The sequence below is a fragment of the Erythrolamprus reginae genome, chromosome Z (assembly GCF_031021105.1).
Source record: "Erythrolamprus reginae isolate rEryReg1 chromosome Z, rEryReg1.hap1, whole genome shotgun sequence".
NCBI lineage: Eukaryota > Metazoa > Chordata > Lepidosauria > Squamata > Dipsadidae > Erythrolamprus > Erythrolamprus reginae.
In genome coordinates this window covers 55,985,439-56,010,987 of record NC_091963.1, presented here as the reverse complement: position 1 = coordinate 56,010,987, position 25,549 = coordinate 55,985,439, and the positions used below count along the sequence as shown (strand labels likewise).

At 38.6% G+C, this 25,549-nt stretch overlaps 1 protein-coding gene across 2 annotated transcripts in view; it reads left to right on the top strand.

The window, feature by feature from the left end:
* The window catches only part of ABHD5 (abhydrolase domain containing 5, lysophosphatidic acid acyltransferase), a 51,145-nt gene extending 26,538 nt beyond the window's left edge, over positions 1-24,607 (top strand). Inside the window, exons 2-8 of one of the 2 annotated variants that reach the window (XR_011556968.1) lie at positions 1,160-1,245; positions 1,706-2,078; positions 6,907-7,061; positions 7,824-7,935; positions 10,469-10,503; positions 18,246-18,432; positions 22,941-24,607. Coding sequence is in view for 1 of the 2 variants with exons in the window: in XM_070729662.1 (XP_070585763.1) it covers positions 1,160-1,245; positions 1,706-2,078; positions 6,907-7,061; positions 7,824-7,935; positions 18,246-18,432; positions 22,941-23,030 (1,003 nt within the window). In the remaining variant the exon portion in view is untranslated. The remainder of the gene's footprint in view (positions 1-1,159; positions 1,246-1,705; positions 2,079-6,906; positions 7,062-7,823; positions 7,936-10,468; positions 10,504-18,245; positions 18,433-22,940) is intronic. The other variant, XM_070729662.1, reaches the window with a different exon arrangement.
* The last annotated feature ends 942 nt before the right edge of the window (positions 24,608-25,549 follow it).

Below are 25,549 nucleotides of genomic sequence, written 5' to 3'. Positions count from 1 at the left end.
CACCAGTATAGAGGATAAACCCCTATCCCGGGCCCGCCAGAGATCCATCAGTGCAACCAAAGCAGTTTCCATGCTGCAGCTGGGCCTGAATCCTGACTGCTGAGGTCCTAGATAATTGACTTCATCCAAGGACCTTTGGAGTTGGAGCGACACCATGTTTTCAACAACCTTCCCCATAAAGGGAAGGTTGGAGACAGGACAATAGTTATTAAATGCAGCAGGATCCAGGGAAGGCTTCTTGAGAAGGGGGCGCATGAGTGCCTCCTTATATGGAGCTGGAAAGGACCCTTCCACCAACGAAGCATTGGTAATCTCCTGGACCCAGTCACCTCCCTGCTGACCGAAACCAGCCAGGAGGGATACGGGTCCAATAAACAGGTGGCGGAACTCACTCCCAAGGCCTTGTCAACTTCATCAGGTGTTAGCAGGTCAAACTCCTCCCATACAGATGGACAGGGCCGGGCCCCTGTCATCTCAACTGACTCATTGTCAGCCAACACTACATTCCAATTGGAGTCAAGGTCATTATCATTTAATGTAATAGAAGTAACAACATTTAATCACACAAAGAAAATTCAAAGCAATGCTGGATGCAGTAAAAGCAGTGTGTTGGAACAAAAAAAACAAAGTCCACTTAGCCATAAATGTGTCCTTTTTGGCCTCCAATGCACATACAAGATACTATTTATGTAGAAAATAGCACCTTAATGGTTTTATTTTTCCTTTTTCAAAAAGTTAGCATTAACAATAATAAATCTGGGATCTCAATCAAATATTATAGTATATAATATATAGTATACCTACAAGTTACATTAATTAGATCTGTATTTTTTCTTAAGGAAAAAAATGTACTTTTTCTTAAGAAATAATTCAGAGTATCCATTTATTTTGTAATAAAATTACATTTATATATTTAAAAATAAATCACATTGACTGATCAAAGTTAGGATGACCACAGTGATTTTGAGCATCAGCAATTTTTTACAGAATGGCAAATATTTTGTTGATTGGATTGGAAATACAGTATTAAATGCAATATTACCTCATATCAAGTAATTATTATCTCCAATGTCTAATCAAAGAAGTTTATTCACTTGCTCTCTGAATAATTATAATAATAACATATTATTTAAATCATTCTAAACTCTATTCCATCTAGGTCAGGATGGCTATCTAGCTGGCTCCCTGCATGGTGCCCTACATCACTTGTACATCTTAAAGATGCTGAAGAGAAAATTTTGAAATGTAAGCACTTTGTGGTAAGAAATCTCCAGCAGATCAATCCCAGGTTTTATTATTTTCTCTTTCCCCCACACTTTTTTAATGGAGAAAAAAGTTGGAATAACACTAATAATTAAAGAATAGGCTTTGGTGCAATAGAGCGTCTGGTCCCACATATAAAAGAATATTGGATTTTAATTGGACAACTAGTATATGGAATATAACATGACCATAATTTGTTGTACTTCAGAGACTGGAAGGTTCAAACAAGTAGCACAGGTGAAAATTGGAGAATAATGTAAGTAAATAATCATTATAATGAAGTTTTGTTTTCTTATTTCATAAATCATTTTGGACTGTATTATAAGGTACAATAATGAAAGTGAGAGTTTTCTCAGTGGATCTGATATCAAAATGTGTTCATTGTGTTTGTAGAATTATTTCAGTACAGATTGAATAATAAGCCTTGTATTTCTTTCTTCAGGTATTACAAGTACCTACAGTAAACAATATGTATACCTATCCAATGGAAATAAAATATGGACGCTTGTATTCTCTCAGAACCTTTCACAGAAAACTCCAGTTGTTCTTCTTCATGGGTTTGGAGGTGGTGTTGGACTTTGGGCTCTCAACTTTGAAGATCTTTGTGAAAATAGGACTGTATATGCATTTGATTTCTTGGGATTTGGTCGCAGTAGTAGACCCCAGTTTGACACTGATGCAGAGGTGGCAGAAAATCAATTTGTAGAGTCTATTGAAGAATGGAGATGGAAAATAGGATTGGATAGAATGATTTTACTTGGACACAACTTGGGTGGCTTCCTGGCAGCTGCTTACTCACTGAAATACCCATCAAGGTATATGAAATATTTTTTTGTTTTGTTCAGTTCTATCAGATTCTCATGGACTAGCTGGAAAAATCCTTGCAGTTTTCTTTGAAAGATTTTTGAGAAGTGGTTTGCCACTGCCTCTTTCCTCAGGCTTACAGAAAACAATTACCTAAAATTTACCCAGTTGGCTTTGTGTCTAAACAAGTCTAGAGCGTATAGTCTCCTAGTTTCTAGCCTGATACTTTAACCATTACACAAAACTTACAAGCAATAAAGGAAAATCATTTCTATATCGTGATATGTTGGCAAAAAATTATGATACAATATGTGTACAATCTGGAGCCAAACAGCTAGATTTTCTGCTTAGCTTCAAATACAATTGAAAAATCGAATTAATAGTTTTAAATATAGTATTCTTTATTGCACTTGACTTCCATGTTATATTTTGAATGTATTTGTTTAGAACTTCTTTTTGGTGTTGCTTTTAAATATCTAATGCATGGAGGACATTAAGGGACCACAAAATATTGTCCCTTGTGTGTCATATTCATGAGCTTGATTTCAGAATATTTATAGAACAAAAACCTTGGAAGGGAGGAGGGAATGTGGGAAGAAATGGCAAATAATTACTAAAAATAATGAGTAATGAAGAAATGGTATACTACAGTGAAAAGATAAACTATATAGTATTTGCATTAGAAAAAATTTTCACTTTCATTTTTTTAAATATAACTTATGGCATAACTATTATAGTTAATACAAAAGTAGAAATAATTTATCAAGTATAAAAAATCAATAGTCTAATATAGTATTTATCCTAGAGATGCAAGAAGTTGAATTTTAGAATTTTTATATGTAAGTTATATATTTTTTCACTGAACTACAGAAGAAAGTTTAGCTTGGCATTATTATCTAAAAAACAAGAATAGAATTACTGTATTGGGTGTGATTGAAATTGTATTTCCTAGTAATTCTGATTGTAGTACATAAACAATTATTTTGAAATTAAAGTGAGAAGTGATAAATGTTTTATATTTATCATATTTTAAGGGAAAATGCATCTATTCAACTATGTAAACATTTAAATGTTGATAATCATAAAGAATTAGAGTGTGGAATTATAGAGGTACCATGTTTTTGTACTATAAGGCGCACCTTTTTACCCCCCCCCTCCTCAAAAGAGGGTGGAAATTTGGGTGTGTCTTATACACTGCATGTAGCCCCGCCCAGCCACCCCTTTGCCTCCCAGCAATTTATCTCCTTGCAACAAACAGTACAGAACCTGATTAGCATAAGCAAGTGATTATCAGCCTCCCGACACACAGCTGATTCAGCACAGGCAGGCTACATGCTAGAACTGAAAGTGAAACTAGCTGCAAGGAGACCAATTGTTGGGAGGTGGCAATGTTGGACTGCTGAAACCTCAAGGAGGTAAGTTAATAGCTATAAATGTCTATAGAATGTTCAAATTATTAGACTTATTTTTTAAAGACTGCTTTCTTATTATTTTAGATAACAAAATGAAGAAGCTTTTTAAAATAAATACTTGATCTGAAGAGGCACAGTGCTATTGTATCTTTTTTTAAATAGCAGAGAATACTTCCAGAAAGCCACATCAATTTTAAAGATCTATAAAATATAGTCTAAAATGTAACAGTGTCCTGTTTTAATATTAAGATAAGGCAGCTGAGTTAAACTCTAAGTTAGTCATGTTTGGAGTAGATCTATTTAGATAATTGGGAGGAGTTAGTGTGACCACATTTAAGAAAACTTTCTTTCATTAATATACTGCCATAATGTACATTTTTCCAGCACACATGCACAGAAATACTCAGCAAATAATGTATATCATCTGTATTGTTTGCTTTTGGCTGAGAGGCAGAGACCTTTTTTCCTTGTTTTCCTTCCCCAAAACTGTGTCTTATACACTCTTGTGCATCTTATACACGGAAAACACTTCAAAACAATTCAAATGAGTTGAATTGTTGAAAAAGAAATTTAATAGATAAATGTTGCTGGCTTATTGACCAAGCAATTGGCACTTTTCCTCACTCAAGCTCTTGTTCTTAAATACTTTATATATCTTCCCAAAATCTCTAAAGGTTATATACTGGACATTATACTTCTCAATCCAATATTGTAAGAAAAGATACAAAAGCATTGAACAGAGAGTTCACTACCTTGCTTCAACTGAAACTATGAGGCAGAGCATAGTGGCTTACTTATCTCCACATGACAATTCAGAACCTAGTGAATACAGAAGTAAGATATGTCCATTTTGCAGTTCGAGGTGGAAGTTTGCTCTACAGTATTTGTATAATCTCAAAGTTGGAATTTTCCTTAACGTTAATTACTACTAGGTTGTAGAGAACCATGGTTCATCCCTTTTCAATTTTTGAGGGAGATAATGACAAACAAGATTGGAATCCCATGAAACTTTGCAACTAGATGATCATAAGAGAGATGAATAGTGTCCTGTGTCAAGGGTGTCAAACTCTATTTCATTGAGGGTTCTGGTCTGAATAAAATCTTATTTCATTAGGATAATGAAACACTATTTCATTAGGATAATTATTTATTTAATTAAACACTTATATGCTGCCCAACCCCAAAAGGACTCTGGATTTTAATAATAACAATAACAACAAAACAACTATAATTATAATTATATAATTATAATTATTAGGATATTATTATTAGAATAATGAAACTATTTCATATGGGCTCTGTTTGACTTTGGGGGGCTGGAGTGCGCATGGCTATGATGGACGTGCCCAGCTCAATGTGACTCATGTTGGGGGAACCTGTGGTGGCCAAGGCAGGACCCCCCTCAGACCCTCCCTCTCATTATAAATCCTCCCTCCCTCTTCATTCTCCTTTCTTCTTCCTTTCCCTCTTTCCTTGTTTTTCCATCCTTCCTTTCTCTCTTCCGATCTTTCGTTCTTTTTCTTTGTCTTTCACTTTATCCTTACTTGTCCCATCTTGGATGCTCAAATGCAAAAGGGGAAATATTCCTCCTTTTGTTTTGCTTTTAGTTTATTTTCTTAACCCTCTGCCAGCAAAAATGGAGCTTGGGAGGGCCACGCATGCCCTCCCCAGGATGCATATTCAGCCGTGACAGTCTCCTGCAGCCTTCTCCCAGCAAAAACAGAGCTCGGGGGAGGGCACACAGCTCCATTTTCACTGGCAGAGGCACTGCGAGCCAGGTTTTATCTGTTTCCAGACGGCCCCATGGAACAGATCTAAGCACCCCTGCCCTATATCTAAAGATTTTTTTTTTCAAGGATGAGCAAAGGATAGTTCCCCAGATATTACTGAACTTCAGAATTCCTCAATGCTAGTCAGAATTGTCAATTATAAGATATTATAAAGATTGCAATCCAACACCATCTAAAATGCTACATTGTATCAGTTCATGTTTTGATGAAATGCTGCAGAGATAGAGTTTAGATAGCTATTGAGATACATTGGAATGTAAATGATTAGGCAGTGTTTTTTTAAATGGATCATACTGATATATGACTTGATAGTTATGCAGCTTCAGTGAAAATATAGAGATTAGATTCATAACTCCATTACATTGTAGACGAATTATGGCAACAAAGTTACAGTATACATTCATCCTATTCTAAATAAATAAAGCACAATTTGCAAGCTGTAGTATCTAAGTTTATGTAGTGAAGTTGGAACCAAAAAACCCAGATGATTGTGATTCGTCATGATGTGAGGGTTGGAGGATAGAGATAATCTAATGCAACCTTGGCCATTTGGGAAACCAGTGATATAGTTATTGATCTTTTTGTTTGTAAAATTAAATCATAATAGTGTGCAAAAGGCCCATGTCTCCTCTCTCTTCCTTTTCTATGTCCAGTATTCGTTGGAGGAGCATTTACAGTATTTCTGATTCCAATTTGTTTTATCTCCACTGAGGGCTCTGGTGAACATGAAACATGATTTAAATAGATGGATGATCTTTGTCCGCATGTTCTTCCCCCAAGGCTCAATTTATTTCTAGATTGCGACACTAAATGTAACAGAAAAACTTCATTTTGTACTAGTAGGGCTCCCTTCCCCCTTAGTGTTTAATCTCACAAGAATTGTGATGTAGGCCTCCATGGGATCCAATGTAACTGTTTTGTATATTTAAACCATAATTTAAAAAAGAGCAAAAGAAATGAGCCAAATATTTATCTTCCATCAGTTATGCTGCTGTCACTAGACCAGTGTTCCCCAACCTTGGCAACTTGAAGATATTTGGACTTCAACTCCCAGAATTCCCCAGCCAGCATTTGCTGGCTGGGGAATTCTGGGAGTTGAAGTCCAAATATCTTCAAGTTGCCAATGTTGGGAAACACTGCACTAGACTAAGCCTCAGAGAGTACAGGTGAAAAAAAAAGATTTCTTCTGATGGAATTGTCCTTCCTAGTTTCAATTCAATTCACTGTAATTGTCTATATATATTGTTATATATTGTATACTATCATAAATCCTTTGTAGGTGTACAGCTGTCTGGATAAATAATTAATCTGAACTCAGTTCCATTTTTGTTTGGATTGAGTACAGTCATTAAATAATTCAGGAAAATCCGAGATCGTGTGAATGGCTACCAATTAAATATGAGGACAAATCGCTTTCAGATGATTATGTGGATAGAGAGAGGACAGAGCCAGCATATCCATTCAAAGTGGTTAATAATTCTCTAACTGAATTTTGAAATTAAAAAATGTATATTCTTATTCTATTTAAATCTATTCCCTGGGTTAATACCAAGAGATTAAAGTTGATTATGAAATAAGATTTGCACTGCTCAAATGATTTCCTTACTGACAAAATTTCTTAACTTTTATCTCTGCAGAGTAAAGCATCTTCTATTAGTGGAGCCATGGGGTTTTCCAGAAAGGCCTTCCAATGCTGAGCATGAGAGGACTATTCCAATATGGATCAAAGCACTTGGAGCTATTTTGAGTCCATTTAATCCATTGGCTGGTCTCAGAATAGCTGGACCTTTTGGTGAGTGCTAACCTAGCTTATTTTGATTGTACTGTCAAAGACATCAATTTTCAAATAGCAGTAGCTTTAGGTTATCTATGTATTTAAGCACTCACCTGGTTAGGTTAGAATGTGGAATCCCATTAAGCAAAGCGATTGAAAAAGAGTGATACACTTAGATCTTCCCTTGCATATGGCATAGGAAGACAGCAGGCTCCTGCAGGAGAATATAAATGCTCTGCCAGATGCAGTACAGTAATTTTATGAACCAGTTGCTTTAGGTATTTATTGGCAAAGATGATTATGGCAAAAAAGTCTTGTTTAGCATTTATTTTCTCTTTCTTCTGAAGTTTTACATTTTAAATGTAAATTTATACTAAAGAGTTTATAATTTGTTTAGATGCTTAGGACCAAATAGAAAATGTTTATAGGTATAATTATTATAGTACGTCATAACTTCTTAGATATTATTCTAGTATAACAGCATAATTTATTTTATTTATGCTATTCATGGCTTGGCTTGTCAATAGAGATAAGAAATGTAACTTGTCGAATCAGGATTGTTACAACTCTAGGCAATTGTAATTATTTGTCAGGTAAATTGTATTTAAATAAAACAATAGTTTCTATAATTCCCATTTGAATTCCCATATGATCATGACAGCATCAGGCATTATATTTCAGAGCATGAAAAAAAGAATTGTTAAGTTCTGCAGAGTTTGAAATGTCCCTCCTTTGTCTGCTATTAAAAGTATTAAATTTTTGATTTTTGATATATGATAGGCTTGAGCCTGGTACAACGTATAAGGCCAGACTTTAAAAGAAAGTATTCATCTATGTTTGATGATGATACAGTCACTGAATATATCTATCACTGTAATGTGCAGTCACCAAGGTAAGTGTAAGATTTTAAAAATCTTTATATTAACTTAATATTAATTATTCTCTAAATCATTGATCTTTAAATAATCAAAACAATATACAAATAGTCTTCAAGATAGGAAGATTATCATTTGCAAAATTATCATCCTTAAAGAAAAGATAAATATAGGACTTCCAGCGGTGATTTTATGCCAGTGCAAACAAGGCGACTGGGCTCTGTTCTGGTTGCATGATTTTCCACATTTCTGTGGCCATTTTAGACGAGGTCGGCACTTGAAGAGGGCACCAGTGGAGAGGGGAGACTTCAGAGCACCAAGGGAGAAGGGTGATCTCCTGGAGGAATGAGAGCTTCCCTCAGATCAGACATTAAAGAAATCTGCCAGTTAATGGTCAATCCGAAGACAGTCCGCTTGTGTGAGTGGAAACAAAAAAAGTGAGAAAGCAGTGACATGTATCGATTGCAAAGAGAATCAGAAAGTAAAAAGTTCTCTGTGTTGATGGAAAAAAATTAAATTGGAAAAGATAAGTGAAAATGAGATTCCGAACTGATTAGAAAAGCAGTGATAAATCATAGTGAGAAAGGAGAAGATAAAGTAAAATTTGATGATTAGAGAAAAGGAAGTGTGAGAAGGGACTGAGAAAGTGTGTAGACAGTGAAAGAGAGAGAAAGAAGAAGAGGAAAAGAAAGGGGACTTTGGAGAGTAGGTTTGAAGAAGGACAGTAGAAGGACATGTGACAGAAAGACAGTGAAAGGTGGAGATTGAAGGAAGGAGGTTGGATGACAGTGCAAAACAGAAAGGCAACATCGTGAGAAGGAAATATACTTGAAGCTTGTGAACAAAACAAAATAAGACAAAACCAGAGGGAATGTAAATCTATGGACGAAATGGTTGGATACTAAACTTAAAAATTATTATTTTATAATTACTAAAGGGAAGACTAATTTTATAATATCAATAGCTGATGATATTAAGAGTATGATTGTGTAAGGTGGATTGTGGCTATTGATTGATGGTTAAATTGTTGAATAGGTCAAAAATTAAGTATTGTGAATATAGATTATATGCTATAATATAATATACATATTATTAGGGCTACACAGATTATTGGTGATTTAGTGATATAAATTTATCTATTAACATATATTACTTAATTAGATATACAGTGGTATCTCGTGATACGAACCCCTCGCCATACGAACAATCCGAGATACGAACCCAGGATTTGGAAATTTTTTGCCTCTTCTTCCGAACTTTTTCCATCTTATGAACCTGCCGCCCGAACGCCGAACGCCGAACCCGGAAGTTCGGCAAAAGTTCGGCGTTCAGGTTCAGGAGGACACTGAGAAGTCCCACCACCCAGCTGTTAGCTTTTCAAAAGAGCCGCGGAGCTGTCGGGTCGGTCGGGAGGCTGGAAAGGAGGTGGGGAATCCCAATAGGAAATTCCATGGGCAGAGCTTTGACATCACAAAGACGTCCTTCCTGGCCGGCCACGTTTCGAAACAGCTGGGGGGCTTCTCGGCGTCCTCCCGAACCTTTTGCCGAACTTCCGGGTTCGGCATTTTGAGAATGCTGAGAAGCGCCCGGCTGTTTCAAAAGGTGACAAGCCTGGCGGCGGCGTTTCTTTGCATTTTTTTTCCTTGTACGGATTAATTCATTTTACATTGTTTCCTATGGGAAACAATGTTTCGTCTTACGAACTTTTAGCCTTACGAACCTCCGGGAACCAATTAAGTTCGTAAGACGAGGTATTACTGTATATTTAAATCTTTATGACATATTCATCATAGGATAAAGTGAAACAACTTTTTCAAACTATTACAAATGACTAGTATGGCCTCAACCATAATGAAACTATTTATAAACATAATGAACTATTTATTCAACATGTCTCCATCAGGGGGTACAATTCACTTCTGCTTTTTGGAAAGAGTTCCTGACCCTATTAGGCTCTGCTCGGGAATTAAGCTCTGCCCATCACCCCCAGACAAATGGGGCTGTTGAGAGCACAAAATCGGTCCTAGAACAGTACCTCAGTTGTTATGTAAACTACCAACAAGATAATTGGACTGACTTACCGCCATTCACTGAGGTGGTCTATAAACAATTCAGTCCATAGTAGCATGGGATTTACCCCTTTCAGGATTGTCTGTGGCCATCTGTCTGGAACCCATACCACATCTCGGACATCAAAACCCTTGAAAACGTCCAAAGATATTTCACCAGAAGACCTCTTCACTCCTCCACTCGAAACAGAATACCCTACGAAAATAGACTAACAATCCTGGGTTTAGAAAGCTTAGAACTGCGACGCCTAAAACATGATTTAAGTATTGCCCACAAGATCATATGCTGCAACGTTCTACCTGTCAATGACTACTTCAGCTTCAACCACAACACAAGAGCACGCAATAGATTCAAACTTAATATTAACTGCTACAAACTTGACTGTAAAAAATATGACTTTAACAATCGAGTTGTCGAAGTGTGGAACTCATTACCAGACTCAATAGTGTCAACCCCTAACCCCCAACATTTCTCCCTTAGACTATGTACGATTGACCTCTCCAGGTTCCTAAAAGGTCAGTAAGGGGTGTACATAAGTGCCTTTCGTCCCCTGTCCAATTGTCTTTCCTTTATCTCATATATCATATATATTTTCTTCCTTTCATATATCTTTTCCTCTATTTTTATATTTTTCTTTATATATATTACCTCATGTCTATTCTCTACTATATGTATTGTGTATTGGACAAAATAAATAAATAAAAATAAAATAAATAAAAGAATTCCTTTGGGATTGGCGGCATAGAAGTCAATTACATTACATTAAATTAAATTAAAGATTTTGTACCCATCCCTAAATTGCCACAGGAGAAACCTCAGATCCCTTCATTGAAGGAGTGGATTGAACAGCTCCAGTTGATATGGCCGGTGACTTGCAAAGCCCTCAATGACGCTCATCAGGCCCATAAGAAACAGGCTGACAAGAAACAAGTCAGACCCAAAGAATACCAGCTTGGTGATAGAGTCTTCCTATCTACTAAATACTTACAGTTTACACTGAAATAGAACTAGAAACAATAGATATTATAAATATCTAATAAATGGGCTGACCATAACTCAGTCAAAATAAAATGGAAAGGAAGAAAAACGGTCAGGTAGTGACTTAATCAAAATATATATACATTAATCAAAGTGTATATAAAAGCATATATATATAGGATAGAAAAAGAATTAGCTTTTTCCCCCAAAAGAAAATACAAAGGATACAATGAAAGCTTATCTAAGAGGATTGACAATTGCATATACAGCAAGGACAAATAAAGAAAATATTGGAAATCCTGAGCACAAAACTCAAAGAACAGGAATCGCTAATGCAGAAAGAACCATTAAACAAAAAACAATAAAGAAGAAAGATTTAATTAGACAAGATTAAATTGGCTACCCAGAAAGAACTAAGTAATAACATTAAAATTATGAAACAAAATTACTTCGAGTATGCAAATAAACATGGGAAATGGTTGGCCATAAATTAAGGAAAGAAAAAGCAAAAGAAATATCCAACAGCTCAAAGATGAAGATGGAAAACTGCAACATAGTATTGAAGGAAAAAAGATTATCATCCAGAATTTCTTCAAAATGCTCTTCAGAAGAGAGAAAATCAACAAATAATGAAAAATTGCCAATCTTGCAAAATAACCTTAAGGGAGTTAAAAGAGATCATAAACCCCCCCAGAAAAATAGCAAAATGCCAGTTCCAGATTGGCTGCCAGTGGAGATATACAAAAAAAATTCTGGATGGAAATGGAAGAAAAAATTCTAGAAGTATGTTATCCATTATTAGAATATGCTAAAATGCCAAAATCATTGGTTGAAGCATATATAACTCTAATATCTAAGGAAGATTTGGATAATTGCTCAATCAAAAATTACAGAACAATTTCACTTTTGAATTTGGATTATAAAATATTTATACAATTATGGCAGAAAGATTAAAAACAATATTAAACCAAATGATTCATTTGGACCAAAATGGTTTGTCTGCCAAAATGACAAATTTGTAATACTGTAATACAAGAATAGTCATGAATGTACTAGAATACTATGAAGTTCATTCAGATAAATAATTGGCTTTAATGTTTATAGATCCTCAAAATGCATTTGACAATTTGGATTGGAAATTTTTTTACAATACACCTAAAATGTATGCAATTTGGTGACAAATTTGCCAAAATCATTGAAGCAATATATTCATCACAATCAGCAAAAATTATGATCAATGGGGATATGACAGAGACAATATATATACAGTGGTACCTCAAGATATGAACCTAATTGGCTCCAGGGGGAGGTTCGTAAGACGAAAGGTTCGTAAGACGAAACATTGTTTCCCATAGGAAACAATGTAAAGTCAATTAATCCGTGCAACAAGAACCCCCCCCCCCCCGCAAAAAACCGCTGCCGCCCGGCTGTCAACTTTTAAAACAGCCAGGGGGGTGGCTTCCCAGCAGCCTCCCGAACCGGGAAGTTTGGCAAAATTTCGGGGTTCGGGAGGCTGCTGGGAAGCCCCGCAGCCCGGCTGTCACAACAACCAGGATGCTTCCCAGCAGCTTCCTGAACCCGAACGCCAAACCCCAACGCCAAACCCTCCAAGCACTTCACCCTGAATGCCTCCTGGCCGCCTGGCAGAGCGCTCGCAGCCAGCAGGCGGCAGCGGACAAAAGGCAGGCCAGCGCTCGACTCCTGCCTCTCCGGAGCCGCCGACCGAGCGGAGCGATCTTCTGCCGGCCATGGGCGAAAGGAGGGGAAGCCGGTGGCTGTAGCAGCTGGTGCAAGAGGCTTCCCCGCCCTTCGCCCATGGCCAGCAGAAGATCGCTCTTGCCCGGCTCCCCGCCTCTCTTCTGCTGGCCACGTTGGCTGCAGCGGCAGTGACAGCTGCGGCTTCTCCTCCTCTTCCTCCTCCACCTCCTGTGGCCACTTTCCCCAAGAAGCCTCCCGTCCACAGAGGAGGCAAGGATACCTTTGCGCTGCTTCAAAGCCCAGGCGGCTCCGAAGAAAAGGGCTGGAGCGGCGGGGGCTGCTGCAGCTTATCCTCCTCTTCTTCCTCCTGCGGCCGCCTTCCCCAAGGATCCTCCCATCTGCAGAGGAAGCAGGGAGAGCTTTGTGCCACTTCGGAGCCCGGAGGAGGAAGAGGAGGAGAAGCCGCAGCTGTCACTGCCGCTGCAGCCAACGTTTTCTTCAAAGCCACACCAGGCTCCAAAGCGGCGCAAAGCTCTCCCTGCCTACTCTGCGGTCGGGAGGCTCCTTGGGGAAGGTGGCCGCAGAGGAGGCAGGGAGAACTTTGTGCCACTTCGGAGCCCGGAGGAGGAAGAGGAGGAGAAACCACAGCCACCGCTGTGGCCACACTTTCCTTCGGAGCCCGGCACAAAGCTAACCCCGCCCCCTGTGCAGCCAGAAGGCTCCTTTGGGAAGGCGGCCGCAGGAGGAGGAGGTGGAGAGGCAGGATAACTTTGCGCCACTTCGGAGCCCGTTTCTTTCATGCTGCCACTATCTCCTTGAAGGTTTTCCCTACGAAGCGCTGCGCTGGGCTCCAAAGTGGCGCAAAGTTCTCCCTGCCTCCTCTGCAGTTGGGAGGCTCCTTGGGGAAGGTGGCCGCAGAGGAGGCAGGGAGAACTTTGCGCCACTTTGGAGCCCAGCGCAGCGCTTCGTAGGGAAAACCTTCAAGGAGATAGTGGCAGCACGAAAGAAACGGGCTCCAAAGTGGCGCAAAGTTATCCTGCCTCTCCACCTCCTCCTCCTGCGGCCGCCTTCCCAAAGGAGCCTTCTGTGAGGCAGCAGGTCAGCATCCTGGGCGGGCGGGCGGCTGGTGAGGAGGCGGGGAAGCCTCTTGCAGTAGCTGCCACAGCCGCTGGCTTCCGCGCCGCTCGCCCATGGCCGGCAGAAGATCGCTCTTGCCCGGCTTCCCCGCAAGGCAGCAGGTCAGCATCCTGCCCGCCCACCCAGGATGCTGACCTGCTGCCTCGCCCCACGCCCGCCGCCGGCCCGATCCTGCGCCTCCTGCTTCCCCCCCCCCAGCCAAAAATACAAAGGCGGTCTGCCGCCCCCCGGGGAGCAATGGGAAGCTGAAGCTGCCGGCGGTTTCAGCCTCCCTTTGCTCCACGCTGCTCCGCCCTGGCTGGGGTGGGGGAGCAGGAGGACCTTCCTGACTCCCTCCCCCAGCACTTCGCCCAGGACAACAGGCAGGGCAAAGCAGCGTGGGGCAAAGGGAGGCTCAAACCGCTGGCGGCTTCAGCTTCCCATTGCTCCACGCCGCTTCCCCTGTCTGTCATAGTGCGGCTTCCCAGCGGCCTCCCGAACCCGAACTTTTGCCGAACGGCGTTCAGGAGGCCGCTGGGAAGCCCCGCCGCTCGGCTGTCACCTTTTAAAACAGCCGGGGGGCTTCCCAGCAGCCTCTCGAACGCCGAACCCAGAAGTTCGGGTTTGGCGTTCGTAAGACGAAAAAAGTTCGTAAGAAGAGGCAAAAATTTTCTGAACCCCGGGTTCGTATCTCGGGTTGTTCGTAAGACGAGGGGTTCGTATCTTGAGGTACCACTGTATAATGAAAGACAGGATGTCTGCTATCCCCCTAACTGTTCAATTTATCATTAGAAATTTTATTGAACAATATAAGAAGGAACCAAGAAATTAAAGGACATAAAATCAAAAAAGAAGAGTACAAGACATAAGCCTTTGCTGATGACATGGTATTTATTATCGAAGTCATGGTATTTATTATTGAAATCCCCACAGCTCTGGATCTAAACTACTGCAGGCGGTAGAGGAACTTGGTGAAGTTGTTGGTTTAAAGATTAATAAAAACAAAACAAAAATAATAGCACAATAACATGATAAGGAATTGGAAAATTTATTGGGAATCCAGGTAACAAAAAAGTTAAATACTTGGGTATTTGGATGACAGGAAAATGCTGTTTGATAAAAATGATAATTATAGAAAATTGACACACACAAAATTAAAAAGATTTGGATAATTGGTCTAAATTACAAACGTCTTTAATTGGGAGAATAGCCATGATAAAAATGCATGTGCAGTAGTACCTCATGATACGAAACCCTCGTCATAAGAACTTTTCGAGATACGAACCCAGAGTTCGGAAATTTTTTGCCTCTTCTTACGAACTTTTTTTGCCTTATGAACTCGCTGTCCCCGCCGGGATGCCCCACCTCCAGACACTCCACTGGGCGCCGGCGCCTGGTTGTCACCTTCCGAAACAGTCAGGGCGCTTCTCAGCGTTCTCCCGAACGCCGAACCCAGAAGTTTGGCAAAAGATCGGGTTCAGGAGAATGCCGAGAAGCGCTGCTGCCTGCCTGTCACCTTCCGAAACAGCCAGGGGGCTTCTCGGCGTTCTCCTGAATGCAGAACCAGGAAGTTCGGCAAAGGTTTGGGTTCGGGGTTTGGCATTCAGGTTTGGGAGAACGCCGAGAAGCGCCGTCGCCTGCCTGTCACCTTCGCAGAAGAGCCGTGGAGCTGTCGGCCGGTCGGGAGGCTCAAACGGAGGTGGGGAATCCCAATAGGGAATTCCAGGGGCGGAGATTTGACGTCATGGAGATGTCCTTCCTGGTCGGCTGAAACATAGACTCCAGGAAGGATGTCTTTGTGACATCAAAACTCCGCCCCTGGAATTCCCTATTGGGATTCCCCACCTCCGTTTGAGCCTCCCGACCGGCCGACAGCTCTTCTGTGAATGTGACAGTCGGGCAGCGGCGCTTCTCGGCGTTCTCCCGAATCCAAACGCCAAACCCGAACTTTTGCCGAACTTCCAGGTTCGGCGTTCAGGAGAACGCTGAGAAGTCCCCCGGCTGTTTCGGAAGGTGACAGATGGGCGGCAGCGCTTCTCAGTGTTCTCCTGAACCCGAACTTTTGCTGAACTTTTTAGGTTCGGGTTCGGGAGAACGGCGAGAAGCGCCCGGCTGTTTCAGAAGGTAACAGACGGGCGGCGGCAGCCAGCAGAGTGCCCGTTTTTACGATTTTTGGGGGGGGTCTTGCACGCATTAATCAGTTTTCCATTGTTTCCTATGGGAAACGTTGTTTCATCTTATGAACTTTTTACCTTACAAACCGTTCTCCTCCCGGAACCAATTAAGTTCGTAAGACAAGGTATCACTGTATTACCAAAAATTCTTTCCCTACTGTATTTCAAACTGTTCCAATAAAATTAGGGAGAAAATTTTACACAGATTTAGACAAAACAATTTTGAAATTTATTTGGAATGGGAAAAAATAAAGTATTAAAATAAATAATAAAATAAATAATTTGTTTTGTACTGTTAAAAGACAAAAGGAAAAAATGAGGTGTCGAATTACCAGATTGGAAACTATATCGTCAGATAGCAGTGATAACCTGGCTAAGGGAATGGATAGTGCTTACCAGTAAAACATAATTAACCATAGAGGGCCACAACCTCCAAAGCAGGGTAGCATAATTATATTTGGGAAGGGAAACAAAATATTTCTAAAGACACCATATAAGAGGAATGCTATTAGAGGACTGGATGAAAATTAAGAAAAAAATATTACATAAAAACTGGCAAATGGATATTTCCAATGGAAACAACAATCTACCTGAACATTTTAAATTGGGATAAGAAAATTACATTTAATTCAGTTATAAAAAAAATATAGAACATTTTGAATTCCAAAATGAATATCAAGAATTGGATAAGATTTTATTTGGCACAGAAGAAAAAAATGATAACAAAAATATATAACTGTTTACTAAATGTCAAAATGAAAGAGGAAACAGTAAAACGTTTTGGTGATTTGGGTGCAAAATTTTGGCTACACAATTGAATTGGGAAAGTTTGGGACCAAAACTATAAACTTACATTAGCAGCATCATACAAGAAAACTTCTATAAGATGTTTTATAGATGGCACCTACCTCTGGCATGATTGGTGAAAATGTCTCCGAATATATCAGTGAAATGCTAGAAATGGAAGCAAGATCTGGGGATGTACTACAGTACCACATGTGGTGGATGTGCACAAAGGCAAAAAAATACTGGAAAAAGTTTCAAAGATGGATATAAGAAATAACAGAAAAAAGTGGAATTAAAACCCAAATTGTTTATGTTAGAAATTATAAAATAGGAAATGAATAATAATAATCTATAACTCATTTTAAAAATCATAATTGCAGCTAGAATTAACTATACTCAGTGTTGAAAAAACAGAAACAGTCCCTTGGAGCTCAATGGTTATCATAAACATTCTAAATGTGCCGAAAAGTATAAATTAACAATGAAAATTCATGACCGAGTGGAAACAGAATAGTATATAGAATAAATGATACAGTTGGCAGGAATATAAAAACAAACCCCAAAAGATCGTTATGTAAATACTAAATAAGATAATAAGTAGATGGACTTTAACGTATTAGCTATTAAGAAGATTTTAATAGGTAAGATTTAGGAAATATAGGATTATACATGTTAATGAATAAATCATATAAAAAACAAAACAGATCTGCTAAATGAAGATCTTAACATTTATGTTTTGTTAGGTTAAATCATGTCATGTAATATATATAATAATAATAATTTATTAGATTTGTATGCCGCCCCTCTCCGAGGATATATGTCGTGAATTTTTTTGAATGTTTGATTTATATATATAATATGTATATTTATATTTAGATGTTGCTTTTAAAACTGTTCAATAAAAATTATTTTTTAGAAAGATAAGTACATGTAAGTATGACCATGCTGATTATTAAAGGAAGAATGAAATGCAGTATTTTCAAAAAGGAATTATAAAATGGACAAATACATTTTCTATTAAATCATTTTCTTGCATGTTTTCTTAACATGTGAAGTCACTATAAATGTTCAGCCGTTACTGTTGTTTAGTAAGCTTTTTATAAAGATGATAGATTCATTAGAAAACCCTTTTAAGTTACTATCTGAAGAATAAAGAGCTGGCATGTATGTGATTCCTTTGAAATCTGATAAAGTGTGAACTAAAGTGAAAGATAAGAAAGTGTGAACTTCATAGCTGTTTTAAGATTTTTCCTTACATTGTCTCATTCTTTCAACATTCACAAAAGCCAGCGTGGTTTTTAAAAAGGTGCCACTGTTCCTGAAGTCATGTGTGAGAAATAAAGATATTAAACTGTGATTGTATTAAACATAAGTGCCATGACAAGTGCTAGACAAAGTTTTAAAATTATATACATGACTAGTAATGATATTACTGTACATTAACAAATAATAAAAGTCAGGTATATGGAATTTAGCAAATATATCTTGTTTTTTTCACATTTAAGTGGGGAAACTGCTTTCAAGAACATGACAGTTCCCTATGGATGGGCAAAAAGGCCGATGCTGCAGAGAATTGTTCATATGCATCAAGACATTCCTATCACTGTGATTTATGGAGCAAGATCCTGTATAGATGGTAATTCTGGAGCCACCATCCAGTCTTTACGACCAAATTCCTATGTGAAAACAATAGTAAGTAGAACATTCTAGTCATTATTTATTTTGTTTTAGTCATTCCGTTGCAAAATGATCACTCTAATTTATCTTCTTGGGATATTTGGCAACAGCTGTTTGAACATTTAAAAGTGTTCAAATTATTATTCTGTCAGTCTTTTAAAATTATTATTATTTTATTATTATTTATTAGATTTGTATGCCGCCCCTCTCCGAGGACTCACAGCAAAATACAATGTCACAAATCCAATATATTAAAAATACATTAAATGCCCATTATTAAAACCATACAACTCAGACAGACCATACCCAATTCTACCATAGCCTTAGCATAGTCTAGGGGCAACTCAAAATATACAGTGGTACCTCTACTTAAGAACTTAATTCGTTCTGTGACCAGGTTCTGTCATTAACGGTAAGACTTATTGTTAGGACTTATTGTACTTATGTGAATTAAAATCCAGCACATAGCAAAACGAAGCAGTGGAAGTGATGTGCCGGTGCCTGGAGGCTGTTGGGGCCTGGATGGGTGTCAACAAACTCAAACTCAACCCAGACAAGACGGAGTGGCTGTGGGCCTTGCCTCCCAAGGACAATTCCATCTGTCCGTCCATTACCCTGGGGGGGGGGGGGGAAACTGCTGACCCCCTCAGAGAGGATTCATAACTTGGGCGTCCTCCTCGATCCACAGCTGACATTGGAACATCATCTTTTGGCTGTGGCGAGGAGGGTGTTTGCCCAGGATCGCCTGGTTCACCAGTTGCGGCCCTATTTGGACAGGGAGTCATTGCTCACAGTCGCTCATGCCGTTATCACCTCGAGGTTCGATTACTGCAACGTTCTCTACATGGGGCTACCTTTGAAAAGTGTTCGGAAACTTCAGATCATGCAGAACGCAGCCGCGAGAGCCGTCGTGGGGCTTCCAATATTCGCCCACGTTTCTTCAACACTCCGTGGCTTGCATTGGCTGCCGATCAGTTTCCGGTCACAATTCAAAATGTTGGTCATGACCTTTAAAGCCCTATATGGCATGGGACCAGATTACCTCCGGAACCGCCTGCTACCGCACGAATCCCAGCGACTGATAAGGTCCTACAGAGTTGGCCTTCTCTGGGTCCCGTCGACTAAACAATGTTGTTTGGCGGGCCCCAGGGGAAGAGCCTTCTCTGGCGGTCCCGGCCCTCTGGAACCAACTCCCCCCGGAGATTAGAACTGCCCCCACCCTCCCTGTCTTTCGTAAACTACTCAAGACTCATTTATGCTGCCAGGCATGGGGGAGTTAGGAAATTCCTTCCCCCTAGCCTAGGCCATTACAAGCTATGCATGGTATGTTTGTGTGTATGTTTGGTTTTATTATAAGGGTTTTTAGTTGTTTTATTAATTGGATTTCTACATGCTGTTTTTTATCATTGTTGTTAGCCGCCCCTAGTCTGTGGAGAGGGGCGGCATACAAATCCAATAAATAAATAAATAAATAAATAAATAAATAAATAAATAAATAAATAAATAAATAAATAAATAAATAAATAAATAAAAGCGAATATTTCAGAAAGACTAAACTGTACCACTAATACAGTGATACCTCTACTTAAGAACTTAATTTGTTCTGTGACCAGGTTCTTAAGTAGAAAGGTTTGTAAGTAGAAGCAATTTTTCCCATAGGAATCAATGTAAAAGCAAACAATGTGTGCAAAGCCATTAGGGAAGAAATAAAAGCTTGGAATTTGAGTGGAGAAGGAGGAGGAAGAGGAGGAGGACAGTCGCTGCCGAAGGAAGAAGATGAGGTGAGGGGAATCAAAAAAATCCACCAGAGAGGCCGCCCCTGTCCACCCGCTGGAACTGCCAACTCTGCTCTTAATGGCTAGCCCAACCTCCCGCAGCTCATGCAGGAGACTTAGACTACTTCCGCCTGCCTGCTGGGCACTTGCAAAAAGATCGGTGGTGGGTGGGAGGTAGAGAACCTGGGGGAGGGCCTCCTCTGCGCCTGCACAAGCAGCAGCCTCGCTTTCGCCCATTCTCTCAAGCGTGCTACCGGGGGCTTCGCTCATTTCTTTCCCCCTGCCCCTTCCAATCCAAGGCTTAGCTGGCTATCCCTTTATAATGACTTCCGACCTGAGCGGCCCCTACCTCTCCAATGGCTCCCTTGAGAATGGTGAGTGACTTTTTAATAAACAGTTTCCTTTCCCAGTTTTTCTGGTGCGATCCTGCGTTCCTTTCCCCTCCCTCCTTTCCAAAACCCCCAATGGTTCCTGTCACTTTGGGCATGGCATGGCCAGAAACTTTTCTAAAACCTTTGGGCGTTTTAACAGACCGGAGGAGGGGAAGCGGGTGTAAGGGGGGAGAGAGGTTTATTTTTACTTCACTATGTTTATTCTTTTATTTTCAGTTTGAGGTGTGTGTGTGTGTGTGTGTGTGTGCGTGCGACTTAAAAGGAAAAGAAAAGCGGTTTGTTTGTTTGTTTCTCAGCGCCGGAGCCCGCGCTTGCTCAAAGTTCCCCAAGGCAAGTTTTCCTCTTCCTCCAGTCCTTCTGGCTGGCTCCTTTGCTGTGAGATGCCCGGCTGGCTCAGCTGCTGAGCCCCTTCTCTTCCCACCCCTCTTCTTCCTCCGCCCTCCCCCTGATTGGGAGAAAGTTAATAATAGTAAATGATAAGTGCCTGAAAATTATTTGAGCTTGGAAATATTGAATGAAATTATAGAAAAGTAAATATGGAAATATATTAATTGATGCATTGGTGTTCAGATAGATTTTCATAGTATTATTAGATTACTATAATACTATGATAAATATTTAAGAAATGAAGATTTTAAAGCATGGATTTATTAATAGTTGTGTTTTTGGTTTTGCTGGGTTTTTTTTAGTTTTAATAGAAATCGATTTTGGTTTTTTAATTATTAATTTATTTTAATTAAAAAGACGGGAATTTTTTTTCCTATTAATTAGGAAAAAATTGTATAAGGGTTTTTAGTTTCTTTTAAGAAGAATGTTTAAGGAGGAGGAGGAGGAGGCAATGATGGCCTATTTGGATTTGTAAGAGGATAATGATATTAATTGAAATATAAAATAACAGAATAACATCGTGGAAAGGGACCTTATTCTGCTCCAGCACTGAGCCCCATATAATTACACAACAAGTTGTCTTGGATGACATCTGTGCTCAGGCATGAAAATGTGCTGCTCAGACATCAGAAAAAAATTAGAGGGAACATTGTGGACGGGCCTTTGTGCCTCTCTCAAATTCCTTGGGAAATTTTTCCAGGGTCGGGTTCTTAAGTAGAAAATGGTTCTTATGAAGAGGCAAAAAAATCTTGAACACCCAGTTCTTCTCTAGAAAAGTTCTTAAGTAGAGACATTCTTAGGTAGAGGTACCACTGTATTTTTCTTTCTGATCATCTACAAATCTGCAATCACTGTGATCTAGTAGATCTTGTTCACTTCTCCATAAAGAACAGATAAGATTGTAAATGAACAAAAACTTTAGCTTTTTGTACAGGCGTATTCTCCATATATGTTCCATTTTTTCCCCTTCACCCTCAATCCTAAGGTCAGGGTTAACTGACTGCTGATGACTACCTGGGTTAGTCTCTGTAGTTTTCTTGGCAAAACCTTTTTGGGACTGATTTGCAAGAAAGAGTGATTGCCCCAAGGTAATCAAGCTGGAATTGTGCCTAAAGCTGAATTAGAACTGAATTCTGGTTGCTAGCCTGATGATTTAGCCACAATACTGGTTCTCCCTTCAGATTTAGATATATTGAATTTCACAAGTGATCAAAACAGGTTTTTTTCAGTAACTCTGGTAATCCTTGATTTACAGCCATAATTCATCTGTTGCTAAGTGAGACATTTGTCAATTAAAATTTACCCCATTTTACGACCTTTCTTACCACAGTTGTTAAGTGAATAATTACAGTTGTTAAGATAATTAAATGAATCTGGCTTCCCATTAACTTTGCTTGTCAGTTTACAAAAAGTGATCACATGACCCCAGGACACTGCAACTATCATAGATGTAAGTCAGTTGTCAATCACCTGAATTTTGATCACACGGCTATCCGCATGCTGCAATAATAAGTGTGAAAAACTAATGTTACTTTTTTCAGTACCATTGTAACTTTGGTCATTAAATAAACTGTTGTATGTAGAGGACTACCCATGTCTTAATATATGCAAATGAAAGTAAATGTGAAATCATCTTTTTGCATGAATAATCTTTTTGAATAATTTTTAAATTAATCTCTTGGTTAGATCCCTATTTTGTTTTATTTCTAAATAGATATACACCAAAATTATCCCTTTTTTTCAAAACATGGAGGAAATAAAAAAGCAAAACATTTCCTTTGCTTCAGGTTTAAACTTCATTTTTAAAAAATCTGACAGATAAAGAAAAATTATGAACTTGCAAAAATAAGGAATTCAATTCATAATGTATTCTGGGAACACAAATTTGCTCTCTTTTTTTTTTTGTAAATGTCAATAAAACTGATGTTTGGATGTTAAGTTTATTTTCCTCCCTCTCTTCCATTCCCAGGCTATCCTTGGTGCAGGTCATTATGTATACGCGGATCAGCCTGAAGATTTCAACCAGAAAATAAATGAGATCTGCAATTCTGTGGACTGAAAAGATTCTGCTTTTTGAAAAAAGAGGCTATAAATATAATTCAAAGCAATACTCTATGTTATATTATTAAAAAAGACTGAAAAAAGAACCAATTTTTTATTTAGTCTTTAATTTTTAATTTTTTTTCTCACTTAAAACTGTGCAGTGCCTTTTATTATAATAGGCAGATTTAAAATAGTTATACATTTTAGTTTGATTCTGTCTCTGTTTAGGGGAAATACTATATTTCAATATGTATTAAAACATTTTAAAAGTGGAATTTTAAAAATGGTGATTTGCAAAATTACAGCCTTTAATATGCAGGAATTTCTATTGCAAAATTACAGTTTGACTATTTATTGCCCATATACTGTAGTCTTCATATCTTAAACTTTTTTAAAAGTTGAAAAATTTACTGAGACAAAAGATTACATATCAGATATCATTTCATTGTATTTTATGTGGAATCTGCCAAAATAATATCAACAAGCACTCAGGAAAAATAAGAAAAAGAGTTGGGAGAAATTCCATTTTTTTTGCTCTTGTAAATGTTGTTTACTATGCTAATTATTGAATGCTTAGAATCCTAATTTTTAAGGTACTAATACCTTAGAACACCTGTTTTGTTTCACTTGTTTTTAAAGAGAAGTTCCAGAATAGAGTGGATTTGAAATCTTTGACTGATAATTGTAAGATATATTGATGAACTGATTCTCAAATTTTACATGCTACTAAAATTCAATAATTACATATACCATGGATAAAGTACTGTAGTAATTACCATTTGGATGAATATCAGTAGTCAGTTCCTACCAGTACACTTAATTGCGCACAGTTCTGTGGCTCTGGTGCGTGAGCGCGCATTCGAGTGAAATTTTGCTTCCTGTACCTGGACATAAGTGCACATGTGTTTTGGTGGTTTTTTTGTGTGCATGGAAGCAAAAAAACTTACCAAAACATGCATTCTCTTCCGTCCTGTGTGAGATTTTGCTACCTGCACAGGTGCAGGAAATAAAATTTCTCTCAAATGTGCACTCATGCACCAGAGCCGTAGAGCTATGCGCAATTAGGCATACTGATAGGAATCCACTATTGATGTATATGTATTTTATTTCTGGAATTTTGAGCCAGTTTAACTGTAAAATAATATAATATTGTCAAAAACCAGGTATCTTAGAAAAAGGTATCTTTAATTAAATAAAAGAAATACATTTGGAAAAGTTATTTTACCTCAGAATTTTTAAAATAAAGTGTCTTAATGCAGAATTTTAAAGAGTTATTTGCCTATGAATTGTTTTTAAAAAACTAAAGTAAGCTGGTTAAATAAAATAAGCAGAATAATAAACAAAAGTAAATTGAATAGTTTATAAACTATAAGACTATACAGTAACTATTTGGTTAACTTTTTAAAGTTGAATTAACTACTGAAATGAATTTAGAAATTCATTTTGAACATATTGATCTTATTCAACATATTGATCTCAAAATCATTTCATTTGTGACATAAGATTTTTAAAAAATCAGAAAAAAATTATTCCAGGAAATTTTTCTATCAAGATAATTGACAGAATATAATGATTAAAAGCATTTACTGAAAACTGCTTTGTGAATCTCTATAATTTATCAGATCAGGAAAACTGGATCCATATTTTCAGCTAGGTTTGAAGAATATGGAAGAAAAACAGAATATTCTGGTATTCCCCTGAATTTACTTTCCTTGGAATTATATTTCAGGATTCATCAATTAAATTAATAGATGATGATGATGTTTGTCTATTGTGTTCAAGATCAAAGAGGATCTTGATATCTAACGGGTTTTGGGCTGTTCACGATGTGTCCGCAGGTGGCTGGTAAGGCCTATGCGGGCACAAATGTTCTGCCACATGTTTGGCACATGTATGGGCACCATTGTCACAGCATTTGCAGGTCTGGCGTAGCAGAATGCTCACTTCTCTCCTTTTATGATTGTTCTTCTGTCCTCAGATATCTTGGCAGCCTTGGTGGATCAGCGTGCACCATATTGATTGATCTTGTGCCAGGGATTCTCAAGAGGTGGTATTAATATTGAGGGACTTGAAGGAGGCCTTCAACATATCTTGGTATCACTACCTTTGTCCCCTATGTGATAACTTTCCTTTAGACAGCTCATCAGACAGGACCTGTTTAGAGATGCAATGATCTGGTTCCTAGCAACATGGCCTGCCCAGTGTATCTGGGCTTTCATCAGCAGGGTGGAAATTGATGGTAGGTCTACTCTGGAGAAGATTTTTGTATCTGGCATCTTATTCTGCCACTGGATCCTCAGAATTCTATGGAGGCAGGTCATATGGAAGTTGTTCAATTGCGTAGCATGTCTCCTGTACACAGCCCAAATGTCACTGGCATACCTCAGGGTAGTTAGCACTACTGCTTGATAGACTTTGAACTTTGTAGCAAGGCTTAGCCCACGACAGTTGGTCAATAATATGCAGAGCTTGCCTTGGTGATTCTGCAGTTGACTTCAATTTTAATTGACACTGCACGGGAGAGATTGCTGCCAC